This window comes from Diadema antillarum, unplaced genomic scaffold (assembly GCF_040938485.1).
Source record: "Diadema antillarum isolate AM-2024a unplaced genomic scaffold, OU_Dant_1.0 seq00001005_RagTag, whole genome shotgun sequence".
In the NCBI taxonomy this organism is placed as follows: Eukaryota; Metazoa; Echinodermata; class Echinoidea; order Diadematoida; family Diadematidae; genus Diadema; species Diadema antillarum.
Genome location: NW_027271843.1, coordinates 454971 through 481834, shown reverse-complemented (window position 1 = coordinate 481834; position 26864 = coordinate 454971). Strand labels below are relative to the sequence as shown.

Below are 26864 nucleotides of genomic sequence, written 5' to 3'. Positions count from 1 at the left end.
AAAGAGGCAAACAAACAAACAAACAAACAACAAGAAACCATATAAGTCACCAAGACTAAACCCCGTGTGTGACTATAGTCAAGTATGTTAACACTGTCTTACTTTTGTAAGTGATACCTACAGTCGTTATTTCGAAGGGCCGTCGTTATTTCGAAGGGCCGTCATTATGAGAGTACGTTAATCCGAAAACGAAGTAAGTTTCGCAATTCCGAACGTTCGTTAGTGCGCAACTTCTTTTCATTTTCGGATTAACGAACCTTCGGAATATAACGGATGTTATTTCATTTTCGGCTTAATGAACCTCCGGAATTAAAGAAAAAAAAACTGGAACACAGTCCTTGATGTATATAGCAGAGATATACAATGGATGAATTTAATAGTCTGCACAATACTCCCTAACATAATTCCGGCCTATTTTGAAATATAAATGCTCAAGAGAGAGAAAAAGAGAGAGAGAGAGACAGAGAGAGACAGACAGAGAGAGAGGGGAAGAGAGAGGGAGAGGGAGAGGGAGAGAGACAGGAGAAAGAGGACTGTTTACATTAAAGGGAAGATAAACCCTAAAAGCAATGTGGATTGAGTGAAAGCAGCAACATTAGTAGAACGCATCAGTGAAAGTTTGAAGAAAATCGGACAATCGATGCAAAAGTTATGAATTTTTAAAGTTTTGGTGTTGGGACAGCTGGATGAGGAGACTACTAGAAGTTATGACGTATGAGTGGACAAAAATACAAGAAAATATAAAGAAAATTCTACAAAAATCCATTTTTCATGAAAATTACAAAGTCCGTCAACTTGATACTGACATATATTAAGGGTAACAATTATTCCCCCTGCTTTCTGAAAGCGGTTAGTCAAGTGTTCTTTCATAATGCTAGAAAAATGAAATTTTGTTGAATTTCCTTTATATTTTCTTTGTATTGTTGTCCTCTCATACGTCATAACCTCTAGTAGTCTCCTCATCCAGCGGTTCCAACACCAAAACTTTAAAAACTCATAACTTTTGCATCGATTGTCCGATTTTCCTCAAACTTTCACTGATGTGTTTTACTATTGTTGCTGCTTTCACTCAATCCACATTGCTCTTTGGGTTTACCTTCCCTTTAAGTATTATTATGTCTATACACATCCTCTAAATAATTTCTCTCTCTCTCTCTCTAAGAATAGTAGAGATTGATATAAAACATACGGCCAAATGTTAGTCACAACACGGCAATTACTAACAAGTTCAGGACGCATATCGAGAAATATATTTTTGTATATATATATATTTATATATCTAACATAATATGAATCAAAAGACAGCGTAAAAAGAGCATGCATGCGTTACCCTTCCTAAATCATTGAAGTGTATCAAAATATTATACGAAACTCATTGCACCAAAAAACAAAAACAAACAACACCAACATACATTGCAAACAATTTGTTCTCTGTCCCAATATTCTTCCCGATGACACGTTATTACGTAATTAATAGGGAGGGTTGGGAGGATTTTAGGGGCAAAATGGTATTCTACTACTTTTTTGTTTTTCTCGCTTTGAATTTTCCACCTATCGAAGAATAAACAAAACCCAAGCGATTCAAATGTTTCTTCATCAAAGATATACTTGTATACATCATTATCGTCCGGAGATCATGACAAGTTGTAATTCATAAATGGTGAAGGAAAAACTTACACCACGTCGGCCGAACTTGTCAGCCAGAGCACCCCAGACGGGCGCACTGAGGAAGTAGCCCCCGAAGATCACCGTGGTCATCAAGGCTTGCTGCCATGACGACAACCTCCACTCACACCTCAGCTTGTCCGAGAGGACACTGACCAGCATGATCTCGAATGCATCGGCCATCTGCCCAAAACAGGTAATTGATACCAAGAGATAGAGCCCATACTATTACTCAAACCAATCATCTACAGAAAAGCGTTTTATCTATAAGCTGTTATTTTCGCGAATTTCGCGAATCACAGCTTGGATCGCCATGCGCTAGGTATGGGTATGCTATGATACAGCATTCAGGATACTAGTATATCACTCTCTTAATTTCTAGGACTTAAATTTTAAATCTTTCTTACGACTTAAAATATTTTAAGTCTTTAAGACTTATTTTAGGTGGCTTCGATTAAAAGTTGAGTGTCGAAGCTGTTCGCAATCTAAGGGGGTGTTGCAAGAAAGTCGAGTTGCAATTGATTGCAAATATCTATTGCAACTTTGCAATAGATAGATCGATTGCAATTTGCAATCAATCGCAAATTCCTGTTGCAAGAAGGGAGCTTGCAATTAATTGCAAGATGCAATTGATTGCAAGCTCCCTTGATGTATTTTGTATTTATATAAGCGACTGGCAAGATAAGCCTAGCCAATTTGTCCATTTTTCAATGCATTTTGCATGCATAAGATACTATACTCCATAGCTCAATGTGTTGTGTCTCTCCTGTGGTGGAAGTTTGCTGTGCGATCGTTGGCGATTCGAAACAGAGTAAGTTACAAAAATTGTCGATTTTGATCCCATTATTTACTCATTGTGTCTTGTATTTAAAAGAGCTAGTTCCTTAGACTTACTTCTTATAAAAATTTTCTTGAAAAATTGGAAAATGTGTTTCCTATAAATTAAAGAGTTGTGGCCGTCGTGAACACTCAGTGGGCACACAGTACATCAATTATAGTCCCACACATAGCTTTTTGTGTTAGCATTTTTTCTTGCATTGGCAAGCTCCTTTTTTTCTTCTTTTTTTTTTTCTTTTTTCCTGCTGCCAGGGGCAGGGCTCTATGTCTATAGGCCAGCTCAAGTAAAAAAAAAAGTCGATGTCAACTAGACTTACTGAAAGTACTCTATAAAAGTGTGAAAATGATTTGAAAAGAAAGTTCATTATCCAAATCCGCTACTTTCTCAAGCAGGATTAGATTCTAGGAGCTATCGGTAGACTGGAGTGCTGGTGAATACTATGGCGATGAATACAGAATAGATGCTATTCAACCGTTAGGCCTACGTTACGCCTTACACAATGTACGTAGCCTACTACAGATGTACAGTCTATACTCTAGTCTAGAACCATAAGATATACTAGATTTTTACATAGCCTAGGCCTACCCCCTTGCTTGGCCTCATTCCCCTCCTGTACATGTGGGCTAGTTATTTTGCCGTGATACTGTCCATGGACCATGTGATGCAAAAGCTTGCTGAATTTTTGAATTGATGTGTAATTTTTTTTTTAATAGGCCTACTCGATTAGACTCTAGATGTGGTCTAGGCCTGTGCTAGGCCTAGATAACTTTATATTAGTGTATAAAATAGTCTGTAGGCCTATTTGTAATTTGGGCTAGTTTCTAGACCTAGCTAGGGTAGGGGTTTAGATCTAGGTAGGGCCAGGAGGTTCTCGTAGAAGTTCTACTTTTGCAGGTCTTAAAGAAAGTTCAGAGTTGGCCCCAGGGTATGTGCTCTACGATTTCACTATTTCAGTCCAACGGCTAGAACTAATCAACCGTATCAACCGTATCAGCGACCCCAACAAAGACGTGTCGTTATTGATATTGGTGTAGGCCTACAGCGCCCTGGGGTTAGTCTAAAACCTTCTTTGAGCAGGGAGGTGGAATCAAAGAGGTTGGAGAACCTCTGTGGGTGGAATAGACCTTGCTTTTTTAGGTTGTTCTGTTCTGGAATTAGGACGGATCAATTGAAATCTTGCAATTTAGTATTGACTTCCTGTATCATTAATCAATAAAAAGCTAGAATTTAAAACGAACAAGGGCCAAGTGCATCTGTTTGGGTAACTATACACAGCCCAGGGCCCCAGTCGCTGTACTTCGCACCACATCTAGTTGGGCTGCTGTTTGGGGGGGGGGGGGGGGGGGGGGGAGAAGTTGAACCATAACTGTAGCAAGTACCTACAAGTAATCAGAGTTGCAATTATAGTACCAGTACTGTAGTGTAGTGTATCAAACAGTGCCAGTAAATAAGTTTTGTAATGCAGTGTGTAAATATAGGTCTATAGTCACCAAGGCTGAAATTTCAGACCAGAAGCGTACGGATAAGATGAGCAAACTGACTGTAGGATATCCAAGCAGAAATATTTACATGTGTCAGTGCTTTTGTTGAAAACAAGTGGTTGAAGGGGTACATATGAAAGCTACCCAGGCCTAGAATTCAAGTGATTTACTTGATGGAGTCATAACTATGAGTACAACAATTCTTTATGCTCTTTTTGTTTGTGGAAAGAACAAATAGACCTTGTTAGAATGCATTCAAACAAATGGTATTTATGGACACTTTTAGATACCAGAATTTACATAGTACAATTGTACCGTACTCTATACTTACAAGGTGTGTGCCACCCTATACCGTAGTGTAGTTGTATGTAACCCTGTAGGCCTACCCAAGCCCCATGTCACAGTGACCTCCGGATTTGGGAGATGAGGAAACATAGTTGAGAGTGCTTGCAATAGGCAGGACACATGAGAGCCTTATGGATGTGATTTGCAATGTACATTTATACAGCACTAAAAATATTGTACGTGTCTGCATATGAATATGAGTGGGGGGTGATGGATTGATGGGCAGTCAACAGTCAACTGTGCCTATGTCGATTTGATTTGGACTAAAGAAATACATGCAGATTCTGCTTCAAGAAATTTGGCTTATGAAGATTAAAATTAGTAGAATATAAAGAGAAGAGGATGTGAAAAGACCGTAGACTTTGGTGATTATTTGACTTTAATATGCAAGGTGAATGACTGTATAGAGGGTTAATTTGTTACAGAGGGGAGGATATGAAAGTAGTTCAAAGAGTGTTCCAACATTATTGTAATATCAAGAAAAAAGTGCCTGCTTCTAAACATCAATGTCTATTTTGTTCCTACACTGTTTGGTTGTAATTTTGCAAATTCTCATTGCTCTTTTTGTACTTCTGCACGATGAGACAATTTTATCTGTTCTATCAACAGGGAATGGAAGAAAAAGAGGAGAAAAACCATGTTTCTTCAAGACCGAGACTCACTCCAGCATGAGAATTCCAGCCAGTGCACGCAGACAGTAAGTGAACATTGTACATTGTACGATAATTTCTAGTTAAGAGAGAGAATGAAATGTGTAGAACCTCTCAGCTTGAAATGTTAATATATTGATTTGTTGGAATCTGTCATTATTGTTTTAGGATAAATTCTGATGTGATGTCTCATTTGAGGATACTTGTACAATGACTTCATCCTACCAAACAAGAAAATGTAAAGCATGGCATAGTAATGACTAAAGAAGACTTCGCGGCAGTTCATAAAAGATTATAAGCAAAAATGATGCATTGAAATTTACATAACACAGAGTTACCCATAATGAAAGGAATGTTTTGTACAGCAATGGCTTATATTATGTATTGATAAAGACTTTAGACATTCAAATCTCTTTATCAAGCCCCATGACAACTGAAAATGCTCTACATATCCTGACAGTAGCATTCAGGCCTTCATGATTCAGGTACATTGTATCATTTCGGCACATGAAGTTGCATGTAATATGCAGTTTTCAGTATAATACTGATTGTTTGAAATTTCCCTCATTTTCAAATTAAAATGTTGGCACCATCATACCTTTACACAAAACACCTTTTGGATGTGCACAAAATGACTTTGTGAGTGCAATGTTTCCCTTTTTATTTCCCATTTCTTATTTCTTCAATATTTCTTGTATCATGTATAGGTATAACTTCTGTGAATCAAGGGGAATGGCAGCTGAGGGCAGACAGACCAAACTTGATATCAGGAGACGGTATACACTTCAAAGGATGAGCAGCTCGCTGTCAACAATGAGGAAAAGTTCGAACACAACAAGGCAGTGATTTTTTAAACACATTTCATCAGGCTGAGGTCATCACTCTTAGAAAACAAGGGACACACGAAGCAAGCAGTGTTTCAGAGCTGCAACAAGTGCATGGGCAGTAATGATCTCGGCTGCATCACATGCATCCAAGTGTGCTAGCTACAATAATAGCACGTTGTGCTTTTCAAAGATATTGAAGAGTCCTCTGGATATTTCGCCCCTGTCACTTATTCTGTGTGAGTCATTTATCCTGCAGTACATGTATTAGCACTAATAATGGGGTAATCATCCTTTTACTGAACCAGTGTTCAAGAAGTTACATGTAACATCCAAAACCCTCTTGGCAGAAAACATATTGCAGAGCCCTGTTTTGTTCTTTTTCATGGGAAGAAATGTTCAGTCCATGATGTGAGTATGTGTATATGCAGGGAGGTGACTCACCTCCCTGGTATATGTATGTACACTGTAAAGCACCACAGTTTGAGTTTCTTGAGAGCTGGAGGACAATTATAACTTAAATATACAAGAGTAATCTGGCCATGAACATCATGTCTATGGACATGTTTTACTGTATTTTTTTCCTTACCCTGGTCCATTATACACTGTAAATACAGCTACTACTGTATTCATAATCTCCAAGGTAACAGTTCACCTGTCCTTGTTTTGTTATTCAAACCACAAAATATGGTTTGTTACTCTGAAGGCTTGTAAGTCTCAGCCATATTCCATTTCAGGCTATCAAACCTATAGAATAAGGAACATTTACTTTGTAAAATAACAAACAGTTGTAATAAAGGACATCATCGTACTCAAAACTGCCAAAGTATATTGTGAGACATTTCATGTTTCTTGGTGGTAAAAAAGTTCTTTAATAATTACTGGTTAAAATTATGATGATCTTGATCTTGTTTACAGTTGCGTAGCACCACCTGGGGGCAGATGAACCTGTGCTGTGGCAAGATGGCACTGAATTTGATTTCTCAGCAATTGAACCACTTATTTGTATTGCATTCATGGGTCTTGGGATGGTTCCCACTAGAAGGTTTGAGAAGGTAGTTACGAGATACTGTATGTAGTAAACCATATTTTCCAACAAATTGCATGGGCTTTTTCACACTAGCACAAAAGATCAGTAGATACTGCTGTGGGCCAATTTGCAGATTACATAACTAATCAGTTGTACAAAGTTACATGTATACAATGAACACAATGGTGAATCTTTTTTGGTTAATATGTTGTTTCCCAATTGATATTGTAGCATAATTGAACACATTTCTAGGGCATTTGCATACATTTTTGGGCGAAAAATTAACAGTTCTGCATGTCGGAACTATTTTTCGCTGTAACATTTGGTTACCATAAACTTGATAAAGACATGTTTGTATGAGTAGATCACAGCACAAGTATACAAATGCAGATAAGTTATGGAGCTAACTTTATGCACGGTTGTCTTGATATTCAGTACAAATGTACTGTATTAGTACCTCTATGACCATGCATGCTTAAAAGATATGCATGAGTGCATGACATTGGGGAACACACGCATGAGTATTCAGCCATAGATGTGGGTTAATTTTGAGCTCAGTTGATGGTATGATCTGGGATAGATGGGGCTTATGGAATGGGAAGAGAAACTTGGTGTATTTCAGATGTGAGTGCATGATGTTATCATGAAGATGTTCATGTCATACAATATGTATGTGTTCAGTCGTGCTGAACTGCAGAAAAGACAAAGTATAGAATACAGATTTTAATGTGGAGGCTTTGACACATTTAGCAATAGGCCTACATAGGTCCTTGGAAGAGAGCATGTGAAGAAATCCTATTTATGAGGATGGCTAGAGGTAGTTGACTGAAGGGTTTCTAGCAGACTGTCAACCAGTTTGCAATTAAGCATGTTACAGAGAATGTTCATTTAATTTATCAGTTTTAAGTATGAATGAATCTGATTATTGATTTTAAAAAAACATAAAAACATATAGAAAAATCACAAGCAGTAATGAATTATTGAACCTAGTAATTATTCCAGTACTTTAATGTTACATATATCATAATAATATATAACACTTTGATTTACTCACCCCTTCTCATTTTGTAGGTGTAACTATAGTGTTTCATATTATGAGGAGTGTATACTATTTAAGTACACATGTAATTGGCTCTTCTGTACTCAGCAAGGTGTGCATTCTCATTAACTGCCTTTTCATGCTTGTACAACTGTATACAGCTGTAGTATGCTTTTATTTTGCACATTTGTCTGTACCATCATTCATTCTATGAACATTTCTTTCAATATGAGAGCAACAAGAAAAGAGGTACAATGTAGGGGTCCTACATATCCGTGAAAGTGCACACTGTCTTGTTCAGAGAGACAGTGTGTCTTGTGTCTCCATCATGTCTTGTCATCAATTGCCCAGCATCATCTGATATGGGGCAAATGGGGGGGGGGGGGGGTGGTTGAGGAGCAAGCTTAATTTGTGATACTGTACACGCCATACATTTAGCAAGTATTTATCAAGACTGAGACAATTGTGCTAAGTAGTTAAATTCATGTTTGTGGGGAACAAAGTACTGAATGTAGAAATATATGTTTGCAGATGCACCCTAATGTCATTGTCAGAGTTGATATTTTTGTGTGTCTTCAAATTCATGGATACATGTAGCAGCTGTCTTGGGAAATTCATGAAGATATATACCTTGCAGAATATTGAGCATATATAGTAGGTTAATTTTGGTGTGGTATGGCATTTATCATGTAATTCATCATATTCAAACAAAATATATGATTTTAGTAATACTGTTGACACTTTGAGTACAGCTATAGTTGTGAATGATTTTCATTTAGAACGAGTTTCACATTTTAAATTCCTTGGAAATATGGTTGACGACAAACTTTCCTGGAAGTTACATATTGATTATATATCCAACACAATCTCACATAATATAGGTGTTATAAATAGAATGAAATTGTTTATCCCACAAAAGTCATTACTTATGTTATATTCGTCATTGATATTGCCTTATCTTAATTATGGTGTTTTAGTTTGGGGCAACACTCACCAGAACCTACTGGATAGAGTGTTCCTTCTACAAAAGAAAGCTCTCCGTGTCATCAGTTATCCTTTCATACCCTCCCACTCAAATATGTTATTTGCCGCTAATAAGCTGCAAAAAAATAAAGATTTGTATTTATTCAATTTGGGACAATCTATGTATACGTACAGCAACAACCCACTCCCCTCCATTTTCGATTCTATGTTTCAAAGAAATCAATCATTCCATGACTATCCCACTCGACGTTCCAATGAATTTCATTTACCTCTTTTACGAACAATTCTTGCTAAGAACACAGTTATTTATATTGGCCCAACTCATTGGAATTTTCTGAATAATGACATAAAAATGCACCCTCTATATTTTCATTTAAAAGGAGATTACAGTCTTTTTTATTGCAATTTTATGTTCCTACAGATTTGATCAGCCTGTTCGCTCATTTTAATTTCTTTTCGAAGAATTTTGATTACCAATGATATACTGTCACATATTTTCTCGTCCCTGTTGTCCTGAGACACTTACTGAGTAGATTCCATTCTACTTGTATCACTTCCGCATCTATTTCTCTCTATTTTTCCATATTTCTGTATCCTTTCCACGCATCCCATTATTCTTTCGATATAGCTCTGTCCAGGATCGCTGGATCTGTTTTGCATTTCTGTCCGTTGTATTGTCTTCCTATTATGTCAGTCTTGTCTCGTTCTGTCTTGTATTTTAGTCCCCCTTTATAAGTTTTGTCGTCCATGTCTTGTTTAATGTTCATTCGCCTGTGTATGTGTGTCTGTCTGTTACTCTGTCTTCCTATTGGACTTCCAGACTTTTTTATATGACTTTATTCCCAATCTTTTTTCCTCTTTTTGCATCAGTTCATTTTCTATTGACATTCTGTACCTGAGGGGCCCACATTCTACAAGCATTGCCTTTTATGGGTCCCTCCATTTTTCGATATTTTGTGTAATGTTCAGTATCACTTCAGTCAATTTTCTTTGTAACGCATTTGTTACCCCAAGGTTCCACAATTATGTTTTCTCAATTTACTTTGTTTTGATTATATGTAACCTTATTCTTTGTTACCAAAGGAAGTGAAATGTTTATGTTCTTTTCGAAAAATGAAATAAAGTTTGAATTGAATTGAATTCATACTTTACATCATTAGAAAATGTCATTCTAGTGCTTACAGTTGCTGAAATAAATACTTGAAGTGCACCTTTGAAGTACCATCCCGACATGCGTCACAATTTCTTCTGAATTCCTGAAAACTGCTGGTGAATTTAAATCTGCATTTTTAAACTTGATTTTAGGGTCAAAATGCACTGTTTCCATGACAACAGAATTTCAACTGTACTCGAGTCTATCACAAATTTGCACTGACCTTGCTATGTGTGTTTGTGTGTGTCTGTCTGTGTGTATACATATGTGTAGTACCTCGTGAGTACCTGGTGAATTTGACTGCTTCACAATTGTGGAAGTAGTTTACTCCACAAGAATTGAAGAAAATATGCAGTAACCATGGCAACACGTCACGTACAAACACAAAGAGTGTCTTGCAGAACTACACCTTTGGATCATTACAGGCCCTACATACTGAATTTGAAATAAATAAAGTAAGAGTTCGTTCCACAATGTTTTGGGTAGTTACTATGGCAACGCTTTCCCGGACAGACACACAAAAACATGTCTTGCATTTCTATACCTCAATGTCATTATGTACACCAAATTTGAGTTCATTTGCTTCAAAATAGTGCAAGAAGTTCAAATCTTAAGATTTTAAAGAAAATATGTTGTTACCATGGCAACACCTTGTCAGATACAAACACAATCAAGTGTGTCTTGCATAATGGCACCTATAGATCATTGTACATACCAAATTTGAAACGAATTGCTTAAATACTATGAAAGTAGTTCACTCCACAAGGTTTTCAGAAAATTTTGGTTACCATGGCAACGCTTTCTCTGACAAACACACACAAAAAAAAATGTCTTGCACGTCTACACCTCAATGTCATCATGAACACCCGATTTTAGTTCCACTGCCTTAAAACTCAAAATAGTTTCACCCCACATGATTTACAAAGAAAAAATTGCCGTTACCATGGCAACGCCCTGTCAGGTACAAACACACAAAGTGTGTCCTGCATAACTACACTTATAGATTATTATTTACATACCAAATTCGAAACAAATCGCTTAAGTACTGTGAAAGTAGTTCACTCCACAGTTTTTGGAAATTTGTGGTTACCATGGCAACGCTTTCCGCGACAAGCACAAAAAACATGTCTTGCACATCTACACCCCAATGTCATTATGTACATCAAATTTGAGTTCAATTGCCTCAAAATTGTGGAAGAAGTTCACTCCACACGATTTTCAAGAAAATATGCTGTTACCATGGCAACGCCTTGTCGGGTACAAACACAAAATGTTTCTTACATAACTACACCTAAAGATCATTGTACACATGAAATTTGAAATGGATTACTCAAATACTGTGGCAGTAGTCTACTCCACAAGGTTTTTGGAAAATTGTGGTTACCATGGCAACGCTTTGTCCGATAAAGACAAAAAAAAAGTCTTGCACATCTTCACTTCAATGTCATCATGTAACCCAAGTTTCATCAAAATTGCTTCAAAACTGTAGATGGAGTTCACGACGCAAGATTTGCAACGGACTGCCCGACCGACCACATGCTGATTCATCATACTAGTATACTGAGTAACCCCTTATACATTTTGTGTATGTAAAAAAAAAAGTATCTTACACAATCATACATGACATAAAAATGCCATTTATACGGAATATTTTCTTCTTTTTTCTTACAAGAAATGAACAAATTTGGAGATTTGTCCCCCAGCATCTATATAAGCAGCCGCAATTATGACATTTGCAATCGATTGCAAAATTTGCAACTACCCCTGAATCTATTGCAAAGTTGCAATTGATTAGCAATTGATCGCAGAGATGCAATTGATTTGCAATCAATTGCATCTTTCTTGCAACAGAATTGATTGCAACTTGCAATTGATTGCAAATTTGCAATGGATTTCAGGATTTGCAATAGATTTTGGGGATTTGCAATCAATTGCAACTTTCTTGCAACGCCCCCTAAATCTAACAAGGACTTAAACTTTCAGCCAATCAGATGACTTGTAAATGACGTCATGCGCTATCTTGAACCGCCTAAAACCGGAATTGGCGCTGGCCGTCACTTTGCTTCATGCGATGCTAGATAGCGTAGTCATACACACACATTGTGCATATGTACTATAGTACTTGTACGTACCTACCTACCACCATCGACCATTTGCAAACAAACGCTATTGACTCGAACAGTTGAGTTGGTCTTGAAGGCAGAAGTCATGAAGGCCGGAGTTTTTTGAGGGCATGATCTGACGGAAGCTTGACCAAGTTGCTTAAAGGTGAGCATATTACTGTATGAATGCTTAAGAATGTGTTTCATAACTCTGGGACTCAGTAACCATGGATAAAAGATGTTAAGATGTGCACTAACCGCCCTACATTTTTGGCGAGTTTGAGCCTTGCCGCTGTATACAGCGCTGTCCATCCCTGAAGCGCCAGTGCGTTAGCTGTTCATGGCTAATGTGTCTATCCAAACATTGTAACAAGTTACATGTAGGCTAACGTTAGTATTGTGGGGGCTCTATTTCGGTGAAACTGCAAGTACAAGTGTAATAATACAGGGACTCTTATAAAGCGCCCATTCTACCTAATGATTTACGATGTTGGTGTCTTGACTGAAAGGTAAAGCTATGGGCATAACACTAGGCTACTGTAGCGTAGGCCTAACGGTTAACTGTCGTCTAACACTGAGTAACAGTAACAAGTTAGTGTCAGTTCACCCCTTCCTACACTCTTGTAAGGTTTAATTTGTCAATTTCTACGTAGAAAGGCACAGTTCTAGGCCTTATCATGCCCCACTATGCTGTGATAAAATGTAGGGCATATGCTGTTAGATGGGTTTTATTTTTAACGTTGTGTTTAGGCAGGGAGGTGCTCCCTGGTTTAGGCCACCAATAGTACGTAGACCCTATGGGCGCTACAATAGAACTGCGACCAGCCCAAACACGAAGCCCCCTGTGTGATGAGCGCCCCAGGGTTTAGGGCGCCAATGTTGCAATGCCAGTGCAGTGGCGTCAAGCTCTGAACTGTAAAAACTTCTATCGCATGGGCCATATTGGCTGACATCACCAATTTCTATTGACTCCCATATTAAAATAGGGGGTCTACAATTAATAAACAGTTTCTGTTCCATTGCATGACTAGGTCTACTGAGTCTGATGTCACAATAAACAATTACCTTTGGCGTGTGCACTCAACACTCTTACTATCAAGCGTGCATCATGTCACTCATTTTACTGGAATAATCAACTTCAATGCTACTTGCACTCGGCTGCGTACATGTGTATGTAATGTGAATGTGCTACTGATTTGCATTCCATGAAAATACTTCTACTATTATTACTACCACTCAGTAGTAGGCCTGGACACCTAGGCCTTATGGTTGCCATTTCTGCACTGAATTCAAGACTCTTTCTTGAACTAGTAAGTCTGTTAGTGTTATTGTTGAAGGCGTTGTATGAAACAAATAATATATGGGATTAACTCGTGCAATGGAACAAGATTTCGCACCTGGATAAAGGTATTCTACTCCAGTCTTTCTCTTTGTAGCATAATCAATGTGGTGATCTGTGTTTGAGTAGAAGGATCTAGACTTAAAAATTCTACAGATCTACACTTCTGGCTGAGATGTATGCATTAAGCATCACATACACCAGTGAGAGAATGTAGTGAAGTTTTACAATATATGAGGCCTTTTTTTATTTTTTACTTTTAATATTTTTTAAGATAACGGGAATGCAAATTACCTGTTATTTGTATAATTTGTACTCCAAGGAGTACTCTGTCAGGACTATCCCTTCTTGGTGTTTAGATATGCAAGACATCCCTGGTATTTCTAAAAATTGATTTTAACGATAACATCTGAAACAAAAATCAGAGATGTCGGTCTCATTTTTTCCTCCAGCATGAAATACAACCCTCGAGACCAATAAGAAATAATTAATTACATAAAAATCTAGAAATGTGGCTATGGCGACCGTTTATACCCCCGAAGCATATTTGTTTTCTTCCTTTTTTTTTTTGTCAAGCGTTTCTGTTTTTCATTTTCCACTTCCTTATCACTGATATTTCACAGTTTTTGTGTTTATTTTCAGATCAATACGGACTTTGCCCAGTTGTACCGAGAAAAGTGCAGGAGATGGTGAACAGATGGGGGCCATTTTACGTCAATAGAATCTTGCACTTGCCAAGCGAAACCACCCTTAGTTGCAAGACATCGTAAGAAGATGTGAAGACATGGATGGAGACAGTAAGTCCTTCCGCCAATCCTCATAGATCTTGTGGCATTGATTATAATTACTGGAACAATTTCTGTCCAAAGTGTAAGAGTAAAACTTACTCATTTGTTTATGCTTCATTGCTATTACACCTTTCAGGAAAGTGAATGTGTACGAGTTTGCTCTTCATAGACTGATATTGATAATAAGTCGAAAACTGAATGTTAGGGATTGTCAGAGCTGATACAATACGTCATATCTAATATGTTAAAGAGAATGGGTGAAATACTTAAAGTTGAAAAGAAAATTGTGTTGTGTTCCATTCTATAGGAATTTTGTGGAATGTCACTACTTGCAGCGATGCTTCACAGACCCAACATCCCCATGTAGAAGAAAGGGAGAGGACCTCTCATGCTCCCGAGGGATGCCCAGCAGTACCTGGTGCAGAATGACTATGTGCCTGTAAGTACAGTATATGCTTAATGTTTATAGACTTGAAATCAGTTTATGATCAAATCATTGAGCTTCCAATTTTTAGAATTATCAATATGCATGTTTCATTGGGCTTTTAAGTACCAGCTCATGTTTAGAGAAGAATATTTGAGCTTCGTATCTTACAAAGCAAGACTCGTGTAGAATCTGCATGTACTCAGTAACAGGTGGAATTTAAAAATCTGAATTTCTCATGCTGTCGTGAGAAATGCAAAGTTTTCTTCTCTGATATATCAGTGTTTTTGAAGCGATTCTCAAACAAGCTTTAGAACATTCAGCAATGAGTATTGTGTAGAGGTATCTACCGTGTTTTGACAGTTTTCTTTTAAATTCATTAAATTACGGATTAAAAATGCATGCTGACTTCTATTGATTTGTAATAATATGTACATCAAATATCTTATGAGTCTGGAACATGTAAATATCAAGTAGGCCCCACCCCGATGATGGCAAAAAGTAATCTGATTTCTGGGAATTTTTTTCAAGGCTTTGAGGTTTACCAGATGAGACAAAATGTTTTAAAATAAGATGTTCCGAAATATATCAGAAATATTTACTTGTACATCACAAACTAAAAGTTATGTGATGAATATGTTATTAGTACATTGTATTTAAGATCAATATGTAAAATTATATTCTAATATTTTTTCCCTCCAGAGTGCCCTCTGAGAACTTAACTTCCCTCTATGTTAAGCAAAGTTTATTTGATAATAATTGTAGCCTTTGTCATTTGCTCAAACGATTCAAGTGAAATTTAGTTCGAAATATCAGTAGTGCTATACATGTTTAATCTCTTTTCAGGTAGGAACCAATGTTCATGGCATTGCTGATGCAGAGACTCCAACCCCAGCCCCAAGCATCTTCTGATCTGGAGATTCTCCCACCTGAAAGCCCTAGCAAACGGGAAACGCCAAGTTGATCTGCGCGAAACGTATACATCACGAGCGAGAAGCGCGAAGTTCAGTGATGCTAAAGATGCCACCTTCAGCCAGCCCTGCTTAGTCAGATAAGGGAGTGACTAGACGTACATCAAGTATTTTCTCATCCTGGACAGGACCATACTAAGTCCAGGCTGGAGATGACCGGAAGCAAGAATTTGACAGACTCTTTAAAGCCCACTGTGTCTTCATCGTCAAATATGCTTGGGTGCTTGAAGCATTCTTTGATTTTGTGGCGGCATATTCATGTCACTGCTACAATCCCAAGTGAGGGCTTCGTTCTGGGCATTAGCCACGAACTTCAAGAACACGTCAGTGTATGATGCTAGTAAGATTTTCCGACATTGTGCCACAAACCCATGCACACAAGAAGCATATCTGACTTGCCCTGGTTGTAGTAAAGTTTCCTTGTAATTTTTTTTTGTGTGTGCATTTTTAAATGAAAATAACACAATAAGGAAAGTTAATGCCGCAATGTTTCCTTTAAAGGTGCTATCATGTATGTGTGTGCCTCACTTTTGCATTTGCATTGCTACGTGAACATTTCAACAATATTTCTTAAAGTTTTCTTAATTTTCGGTGAATTCTTAAATCAAAGTAACACAGGTAAAATGCTGCAATGTTTCCTTTGAAGATACTATCATGCATAATGTTTGACTCATGGATATTGAGTTATGTTATGTGTGCCTCACTTTTCCATTTATATTGAGCTACAAATCCATGCACACAAGAAGCATGTCTGTCATGCCCTGGTTGTAGGAAAGTTTCCTTGTAATTTTTTTTTGTGTGCATTTTTAAATGAAAATAACACAATAAGGAAAGTTAATGCTGCAATGTTTCCTTTAGAGGTGCTATCATGTATGTGTGTGCCTCACTTTTGCATTTGCATTGCTACGTGAACATTTCAACAATATTTCAAGTTTTTATACATGTCCAGTTTCAATTTATTTATTGTTCATCTTTGGCTTGTTTTCTGTATATTATGTCTGGTTGATGATGAAAAAAAAAGTAATGCCAGATCCGCATTGATTTAAATTGAAAGAAGAAAGTTTAAGTTCCCCTGAACACTTTTGTAATTATTCAACGATTACCTAATTTTCATCACTCCCACAGTGTTGATGAGCCATTGTCCATCACATTTATTGAGCGCTGATTTGTTGCTATTTTCATTATGACGTTGTGGCTAAACACTTTAATATGAAACTCTCTATTTATAAAGAAATAAACTTTGGTTTTCCAGCCAAAGTATGTGCTTGAACCCACGAGGAAGGATAGATTCAGCGCAGATGGGCACCTTAAACAAATTTAGAGCATTTGACTTGAAATTTGGCACACATGACCACTATGGTATATAGATATGGAAACAATGTGGTGAGCAATGCGTTGCCATGGTAACAGCTTTTTTTAAACCAAAAAACATACAAAAATATTGTGGATTCAGCTAACTTCCTTTAGTCTTCGAGCATTTAGCTAGAAATTTGGCACAAAAGACCACTGTGGTATGTAGATGTGTAAACGTATTCTTTCGTAAGTGTCGATCAATGTGTTGCCATGATAACGGCATATTTTGAATGAAAATCATACAAAAAATATTGTGGATTCAGTTAACTCCCTCACTCTTTGAGTAATTGGCTTGACATTTGGCACATGCAACAACTTTAGCATATAGATGTGCAAACTTAATCTTTCATCAATGGTGAACAATGCATTGCCATGGTAACAGCATCTTTTCACTAAAATGCATACAAAGATATTGTGGATTCATGTAACAACCTCAGTCTTTGAGCATTTAGCTTGAAATTTGGCACACCTGACCACTATGGTACGTACATGTGCAAACTTAACCTCTCGTCATTGTTGATCATTGTGTTGCCATGGTAACAACATAGTTTGAATGAAAATCATACAAAAACATTTTGGATTCAGGTAACTCCCTCAGTCTTTGAGCATTTGGCTTGAAATTTGGCACATGCAACCATTGTAGTTCAGAAATATGCAAACTTCATATTTCATCATTGTTAAACAATGTGTTGCCATGGTAACGGTGCATTTTCAATGAAAATCATACCAACATTTCGATTCTCCTGTCTCTGTTTAGAGCGTTTTGGCTTCAAATTTGGCACATGTTACCTCTACATTACCTAGATGTGCAAAAAATCTTTTGTCAGTGTGGAAAATGTGTTGCCATGGTAACAGTATATTTTGCATGAAAATGATACACTAATGTGAATTCAACTAAACCCCTCACCCTTTTAGCATTTAGCTTGAAATTTGGCACATATGACGGCTATGATATAGGGCCTATAGTTGTGCAAACTTCATTTTTTCTTAATGTCCAACATTGTGTTGCCATGGTTACACAATTTTTAGTAAAAACCATAGAAATCGTCAGTTTATTTATCTTGCTCACTCAGTTTTTGAGCACTTGATTTGAGAGGTGGAACAGTGCATTGCCATGGTAATTTTTTTCTTTATTAAAAAGTAAGAAAAAATAATCCTGGTTGAGCTAATTCCCTCAATTGTGGGTGGGGGTATATTAATCACAATGAGTGATAATTCTAGTTAAAAATTCAGATTGCATCACTTCAACATAGTGCTTTGTTACGAGATATGACATCAAAGTAATTAAGAAACTAGTGGTCCATCTCACTTGAACAGTCTCTTGAGATGGTTCCCTGTCATCAGTTGAGATGGATTCTTAAATATCAATAGATTAAGCAGGAATTTGTATATTCTTTTGTCAAACATTTTGTCTACCAAAATGCAGTATGGAAATGTACTTATGTAAATCCATTTCAGACAGTCGATATTCAAGGAATTTTAGAAGTAATTTTAGAATTTAATTGTTATTTGAGCTTCTTAATGTTTTAAGGTGAATTTACTTCAGAGTTTACATAGATCTTGCTCCCTACTGTTGTATGTAATACAGTTTGGATTCAATTGTAAATTTTCCCTACGGAATAGTGGAAAAATTAGGGAAGTCTGGTAAGAAATAAGGAAATGTAACACGTTTTCAGAAAACATTTCTTGACTAGTCCGTATGAATATGCAAATACATGCAGGTGAAAAGTGTAAAAATATTTTGAAGGAATGACATCAATTCCCTCATTTGGACGTTCATAAAGACTGGACAAGATCTGTTTTCTGGAAATGTGTGAAATTGAAAACAGGCATATCTTCCTTATTTCGTAGCTGATTTTCATAGTCTTTACACCATTCTGTGTAGGGAAATTTCTTCTCTTTTCTAATTTGATTACACTAATTTTGGCCTTTACTTCCCTCTTAATTAAATTTATACTATGCATCATTCCAAAAAATCAAATAATTCTTTAAATTGCATGCATGGGACGTACAAAGCGTGTAAATCTAAACGTCAACTTAATGGAGGCTGTATTGTTTATTACACAGCATCATTTCTAAAATTTAAGTTATTAGAATTCATATATAATCTTATATTTGTTCATAGTTTCCATCTTAAGACTTAACGATGCTCACCAGGGAAAGAAATACATAAAATGAAAGTGAATCGAGTCGTATGGAGTCATCTTGCAAGATTTAAAAAAAAAAGTGAAAAAAAGTAATCTATTTGGCAATGAAGGTTCCAGTCGTCTAGTAACTTGTTTACAGAACACAGTGAAAGAAGCATCAGTAACATGAATGTGAAGATGTGACCATCTGAGACTATTGCAAAATATGCTCTGTTTTCATCATGTCGTATTTCATTTTTTCTGGAGCCTACATGTGTATGACAATCATCTGTATATTTTGTAACTTATCGATGTTTGTGAAAAATGCATCAGTTTGATTTTGTTAAAATAAATAGACCTTTACATGTGAAGAAAGTGCATCAATTGGCTGTCATTTTCAGTAGTCTGAGTTTAAATCCATGATGGATTTATTTGAAATAAATCCAAGGAAGGCTTGAAATAAGTCTTTCGTCGCTTAAAATAAGTCTTTCGTCGTTTAAATCCAAGCTGGATTTATTCTAAAAACAAGTCTAAGAAAGATTTAAATGTAATCTAATAAGACTTAAAAAATAAATCCTATAGACTTGAAATTTAAGTCGAACATAGACTTAAATTTTTAAATCCTAGCTAAGACTTACTTTTAAGTCCTAAGGTTTTGTCTGTATTTACAGTCCGCTAGGACTTAAAGAAATAAATCCTTAGGACTTAAAAATAAATCCTAGAAATTAAGAGAGCATTAAATTGTGTCAATTTGCGAAAACAACATTTCGCGAAGAAAAAATATGCGACCTCCTCATTCGTGAAAATATCTGTTCGCGAAAATAACAGCTTATACAGTAATCTGCTCCTTTATACAAGATTCCGACATTCCAACTTATTTGATCTAAAGCCTCGCCTGATCACCACAGATAATGTGAAAAACGTGACTGCAAATATATCAGCTAAATGCTGGAGAAGTTGAGCGAGGATGAGATCATGTGATGGAGAAAAGGTGAGAATAATTCGATAATCGTACACAATATAGGCAATGTTTTCGTGACTATAATCATTGCTGTTGCAAGTGTCATCTCGACATTATTATGAAAGTATTATTATTCTGGTTTTGAGTGGTTGTAATAGTAATAAACTAGTAGTAGTACAGCACCAGCAGCTGCAGCAGTAGTATTAGTTGTAGTAGTATATAGTAATAGTAGTAGTAGTAGTAGTAGTAGTAGTAGTAGTACAATGTAGTAATTAATCGTAGTAGTAGTAGCAGTATAGTAGTATAGTACAATAATTGTAATAGAATTGTATAAATATACAGTAGTATCTGGTGGTAGTGGTGGTGGAAGTAGTAGTATGGGAATAGCATGTTAGAATCATTGGTATCACCACCACCACCACCACCACCATCATCATTACAAATCATTAATTAGGCCTATGTGCTTACTCAAAATTATCAAACTATATTCTGGTTATGAGTGGTTGTAATAGTAATAAACTAGTAGTAGTACAGCAGCAGCAGCAGCAGCGGTAGTAGTATATGTAGTATTAGTGGTAGTAGTGTAGTAGTAGTAGTAGTAGTAGTAGTAATAGTAGTATACTGGTGGTGTTTGGTAATAGTAGGAATAGTATGGTAGAATCAGTGGTATCATCACCATCATCATCATCATCATCATTACTGTGCCTATGTACTTACTCAAAATTATCAAAGTATATTTCGGTTATGAGTGGTTGTAATACAGTAGTAAAGTAGTAGTACAGCAGTAGTATAGTAGCATAGCATAGTATGGTGGTGGTGGTGGTAGTATAGTAGTATTCGATAGGAATAGAGTGGTAGAATAAGTGGTATCATCACCATCATCATCACCATCATTACAAATCATTTATTATGTACTCACTCCATGGAAGCCCACAATAAAGCAAACTCTGATCTGGAACCAGCCAAATCCGAGGGAATCCACCGCTTCCTCGACGGTAAAAACTTCCTCATCGTCTGTAAGATCATTAAAAAAAAAGTATGGTTTCACAGAAAGGAGAAGACACACATACCTACACACACTCACGCACATACACACACACATTTTGAAAAATAATCTTTATTCTTCCGTATAGTTGCACATTCAAACATGAAAAATAACTATTCCGTTGACTTGAATTGTTTCTGACATGTTTCGGGTATTAACATACAACTGCAATTATGTCAGATTATCATAATAAATACACACACATTTATACAACATAAAATATGTAAGCTTACAAATAATGGAAACTGCAATTCGCCGCGAAATGCACAACGCTTGAAAAAATACCGAAATGCGCCTTGTTTATTTTAATTACAGTTTAACAAAGTTATCGTAATACACTGACCATGTCTTTTTACCACAGGTCAAAATTATCTAGCCAGTAAACAGGGGCGTCACCAGCTTTTTTTCAAGGGGGTGCGTTTTGACACTAAATGTTTCCGAGATTTTTTGGACAGACATTTGGAATATAGGAAGCTCTCAATCCCTAGACTTTAGCTGTTTTTTGAGGGAAACCAAGCGGGGAAAGGGCACCGCGTAGCTAGGATTTCATCTTGGGGGGGGGGGGGGGGGGTTAGAATGCGAGGGAGCGAGCAAGGGTGGGGGAGGGTGTGGAAGTGCCGGAGGGGGTTGTACCCCCTATAAATGGATTATGGAATGACGGTGTGAAACGACAAATTACTGGCGGCGATATCATGAGAATTGCATAACGAGTACATGCGAGCAAGGGGAGCGAGCGAGCTTGAAAATTTTGACATTAAATTTACCGTCCCAAAACTGCCGTTTATAGCCATATTTTTTTGCTTTGTAAATTAAGGGGGGGGGGAACGGTGGCGCAACTGCTGGCAATTACTGGCAGCAACATCAGGTGAATGGCATAACAATTAAATGCGAGCGAGCAAAGAGAGCGAGCTTGGAAATTTTGACATTTTTACAGTCCCAAAACTGCATTTGGAGCCATATTTTTTCGCTCTGGAAATAAAGGAGGGGTGGGGGCGCAACGGGCGCAACTGCCGGTAATTACTGGCAGCAACATCAGAGAATTGCATAACAATTAAATGCGAGCGAGCGAGCGAGCGAGCTTGAAAATTTTGACATTTTACAGTCCAAAAACTGCCATTTGTAGCCATATTTTTTTGCTTTGGAAATGAAGGGGGGGGGGGGGGGGGGGGGGGGGGCGCACCGGGCGCAACTGTCGGCAATTACTGGCAGCAACATCAGGAGAATTGCGTAACACTTAAATGCGAGCTAGCGAGCGAGCGAGCTTGAAAATTTTGACATTTTACAGTAAAAAACAAACGAACTGCCGTTTTAGAATTTAAGGGATCGCATCGGGCGCAACTGCTGGCAAATACTGGCAGCAATATCAGGAGAGCATAATGATTACATTTTACATTTACAGTCCAAAAACTGTCGTTCTTAGCCATATTTTTTCGCTTTGAAAATTAAGGGAGAGGGGTACCGGGCGGAACCGCTGGCAATTACTGGCAGCAACATCAGGTGAATTGCATAACAATTAAATGCGAGCGAGCGAAGAGAGCGAGCTTGAAAATTTTACATTTTACAGTCCAAAACTGCCGTTCTTAGCCACATTTTTTCACTTTGGAAATTAAGGGGGGGGGGGGGCGCACCGGGCGCAACTGCAGGCAATTACTGGCAGCAACATCAGAAGAATGGCGTAAAGATTTAAAAAATGCGAGCGAACGGAGCGAGCGAGCTTGAAAATTTTGACATTTTACAGTCCCCAAACTGCCGTTTGTAGCTATATTTTTTCGCTTTGGAAATTAAGGGGGGGGGGGGGGGGGCGCACCAGGCGCAACTGCCGGCAATTACTGGCAGCAACTTCAGGAGAGTGGCATTACGACTAAATGCGAGCGAGAGGAGCGAGCGAGCTTGAAAATTTTGACATTTTACTGTCCAAAAACTGCCGTTTGCAGTGCGCCCCTCCCCCTGGATCCGCCACTGGTAGTCAAGGGTGTGGGTTTATGTTCATGACTGGGGGAGGTATGACCAGCGAGGTGGCGTCGAAGTGACCAAGCGGGGGAAGGATGTCCAAAATCTGCACTTTAGAGCATCCCCTAAACTAATTGTGCGTGTTTGTTTGTGTGTGTGTATTATATACATGGAAAAGTTAGGAATTAGCCCAGGTCAAGTCTTTTTATTGGCAATGCAAGACATTTTTATATAGACTAGTATGTAAAGCAACACTGCAAAATCAATGATCTAGCTTTGTATATATAACGAAGCGTACATCAAATTGCGCAACATTGTAGCGACTCTTCGTTCGGATGTACTGAGTACACTGCGCACATCCTGCTTATATGCAGAATGCCAACCAGGAATCACAATCTTTTGTCGGGTCCGGGCTTTTTAAACAATGTTTCACACTATATACCTATTTAATTATGGTTAAAAGAAATCATAGAAAAATATCTTATTTCTGGATCACCCTTTCATTCAAAAGCAGTTTACTAACACTTGAACTACTATTTCGGTAAATCTTTTTTTTTTTTAACCAGCGGATTGGGAGGGGGCGCATCCCCCCCCCCCTCCGTAGTTATACGCCACTGCTTTTGGGTGTAATAATTGGACAGATTTCTTGAATTCTAACAAAAAAGCAAGAACATCTTTTCATCGCGGGAATTATGATTATGTGGGGTGGGGCAAATGGTGCGCTTGCCTTCCCAATATTTTTATGGGGGCAACATTTTTGTTTTCTTTCAAAAGCAAGAAAATCTTCTCATTTCGGGAATCATCAAGTATGGGGGGGGGGAGGGCAAAACTAAAATATGCTTGCCCCTCCATTTTATTTCTTTTTTTTTAATGAGGCTAAGGCTCGCTCTTGGGCTGGCAATATGGATTGGTCAGAAGTAACGTACATAGACCCTACATACTTGTAAGTAGCAAGCATGCAAACGTGTAGAAGTGCTCCGTATCGTACGGATGTATACAGTACGGTCGATAAATAGTAAACACTGTATACTAATAGATATGTATAAAATCAGTGCTGCCAGAACCAGGGGTGCGAATTGTTTTTGCCGACGATTTATTTATTTATTTATTTATTTTTTTGTGTGTGAAGACTGATTTTTTTTTTTAAAGGATCTGAAGGGGGGGGGGGGTGCGTTCGCACCCAACGCACCCCCCCCCCCCCCCCCCCCCCTGGTGACGCCCATGAGTAAACTGGAAAATTGAAAGGAAAGATAATGATTTATCACAATGCCGGCAAAATGGCTGAAGGAAATGCTGGTGTATTTGAATGCTAGCATGCGAGTCATGCTTTCCAAAATTTGTTCTTATTTGTGCATATAAAAGTTGATATACAATAACCTTCTTTGGACCTAGCAATATCTCTTTATGCTTTGGATGACATGATTATGCAGTTTTCAAAGCGCCATAAGTTTAAAATTATCCGTGAGGCATATCAGCTGCTCGCAAAAGTTTCCAAAGAATATATTGAACAAAAAAAGTAAAGAGAGAGAGGGGGAGTAGGGGCCGGGAGAATGGGTATCATATAAACATAAGGAGTGTAACATCTTCACAGATATTAACTTTTTTTTTGGGGGGGGGGGAGGGTCAGGTCTAGTGGTTAACAAGTGTATGGTAAAGGATTCCACACCGCACAATTTCAAGATCATGGTACTCAGCTGAGGACCATCCTACAACGAGGGGCTACTAGTATCATTCCAGCTCGTTGAACGCGAAACCATCCAGGTGGCGTCGCCCAGTTGTGGTAGGCAATACGTAATAGTGAATGGGGCATTCTAGTCACTATTGAATCTCGTACGTGCTTTCACCCCTTGAAGTGATTATCCCTCTACTATACGTATTAGGGTGTACTGAAGTACATAAGTGCATAGTGTCATTATCTTTGTATATAGGTGTGTGTTTGTGCGGGTGTATATGTATATGTGTGTGTATGTGTTTGTGCGTCTGTGAATGCGTGTGTGTGTGAATATCAAGACACACATATTATAAATATGTAGGTATTATGATGTGGGCCTATAATGTAATATAAATACATACGTGTGTGTATGTGTGTTTGTAATTATATACATATATGTATACATATATATGTATATATACATATATACACATACATACATACATATCATAATATGCAATTGTTTTCCTCGCCATTTATACCACCTCGCTCACTTGCATTTACGATGATTATAAAAGCAATTAGATTTGGAATATGACTCCAACAGACTCATAATGTGTACAAAATGTACTCAGTAACGTACACCGGTGTTAAAGCGGCGCGATGCTACGCGGTATATTACTATGAACTTGGTACGACGAACATGACGAAAGAGAGAGAGGGAGAGAAGGAGAGAGGGGGGGGGGGACAGAAAGGGGGAGAGACTGTATGGGGGTGCTTGGGGGAGATAGAAGCGTATGAAGAGAAAACTTACCGTTGTCGACAGGTTTGTGAAGTCGTGACCGTTCAGTCTCATTGTCGTCTGAGTCAGAATCGCCGTTGGAGAGAGATAGCGTAGCAGACGAGTATTGGAGATCACCGTCCATCTTTTTGATCGCTGCACCCGTGGCACCGTCATGCGGCTGCCAACTACAAACAAGGCCAAGGGCAGCAGACCGCGGCAGAGCGCACGCCATGAACCACGTCGCGATTTGTGCGATAACGCGAAAATATAAAAAAAAAAAACAAACTAGTGCGGTATATTCTTGATTCGTTGTTTGTTTCACCGTTGAAACAAACGATGCGATTAGCTATGACATTGACATAAAAAACTGATTGTATAGTAAGAGGTTCTTTTGAGATTTAGTCACTGTGGACTTCGTTTTGCGCTTACATAGCGTAACTGGTGATTTCAATAGATCCTCACGCTTCTGTGATTTTCAAAAGATCCGAGCTTTAAATATACATGTACATTAAGCACACATCATTCCTGTTCATTGGAAGCTGCTATGTGCGTGGTATTAAACAGGGGATAGAGTCTTAGGCGAGAACTCCTTCCAACACGGAAACCTTTATTTATTTACTTTTTTTGGAATATGATACGCCAATCAATTAGATCTATTTTACACTAATTACTGCTGTATATATATGCCTGAAAGGCTAAGAAAATTATCACAATGTGCTTTATTTAGTCAGACGATGACGATGATGGAACTCCATTTCTGTTCGTGTTCTTGGCCACTAATATAAGTTCAATGTCCGCACAATAAGTGTTGATCCCATGCAACAATAATTATTACTTATGCCTTCTTTAAGACCACTCTACCACTAAACATGTCATCTTATACCCATTCCATGTGAATGAATAAGTATAGTTTGCTGCTTTGCTCAGCAAACTCGATTAATTGTGAAGTACAATGTCTCCGCGTAAAGCTTGGGGAACAATATCATAACACGGGCTGGTGACTTATTTCATATGAACAGGGGGGTGTTTCATCAACGAGTTCGTCGGAGGTTTTCATCGACAAATTTGCTATCAGCCAATCAGACGCAAGGATTTCAGTAGCTTTTAACAGTTGTCAGTGCAAATCACCGACAAAAAGTTTCATGAAACGGTCCCCTGGATGAACAGGGACTGGTGGTGTATACAATGAACATTATAAAACGGAGGGAGTGGATACATTTTTCATTGACTCTAGATTTCCCCTCTCCCTTTATCGGCCTGTAGTCTCCATCGCCCCCCCCCCCAAAAAAAAAAACCCAAACAACAACAACAACAAATAATACCAACAACAGCAGCAGCAGCAGCAACAATTACCACCACCA

At 37.9% G+C, this 26864-nt stretch overlaps 1 protein-coding gene across 1 annotated transcript in view; it reads right to left on the bottom strand.

Moving 5' to 3' along the window:
- Positions 1 to 25735, bottom strand: part of LOC139742564 (synaptic vesicle 2-related protein-like) — a 43859-nt gene extending 18124 nt beyond the window's left edge. Inside the window, exons 1-3 of the mRNA XM_071653096.1 lie at positions 25534 to 25735; positions 20993 to 21087; positions 1678 to 1848 (exon numbers count right to left, since the gene is read on the bottom strand). Coding sequence (XP_071509197.1) covers positions 1678 to 1848; positions 20993 to 21087; positions 25534 to 25735 — 468 coding nt within the window. The remainder of the gene's footprint in view (positions 1 to 1677; positions 1849 to 20992; positions 21088 to 25533) is intronic.
- Positions 25736 to 26864: the final 1129 nt, after the last annotated feature.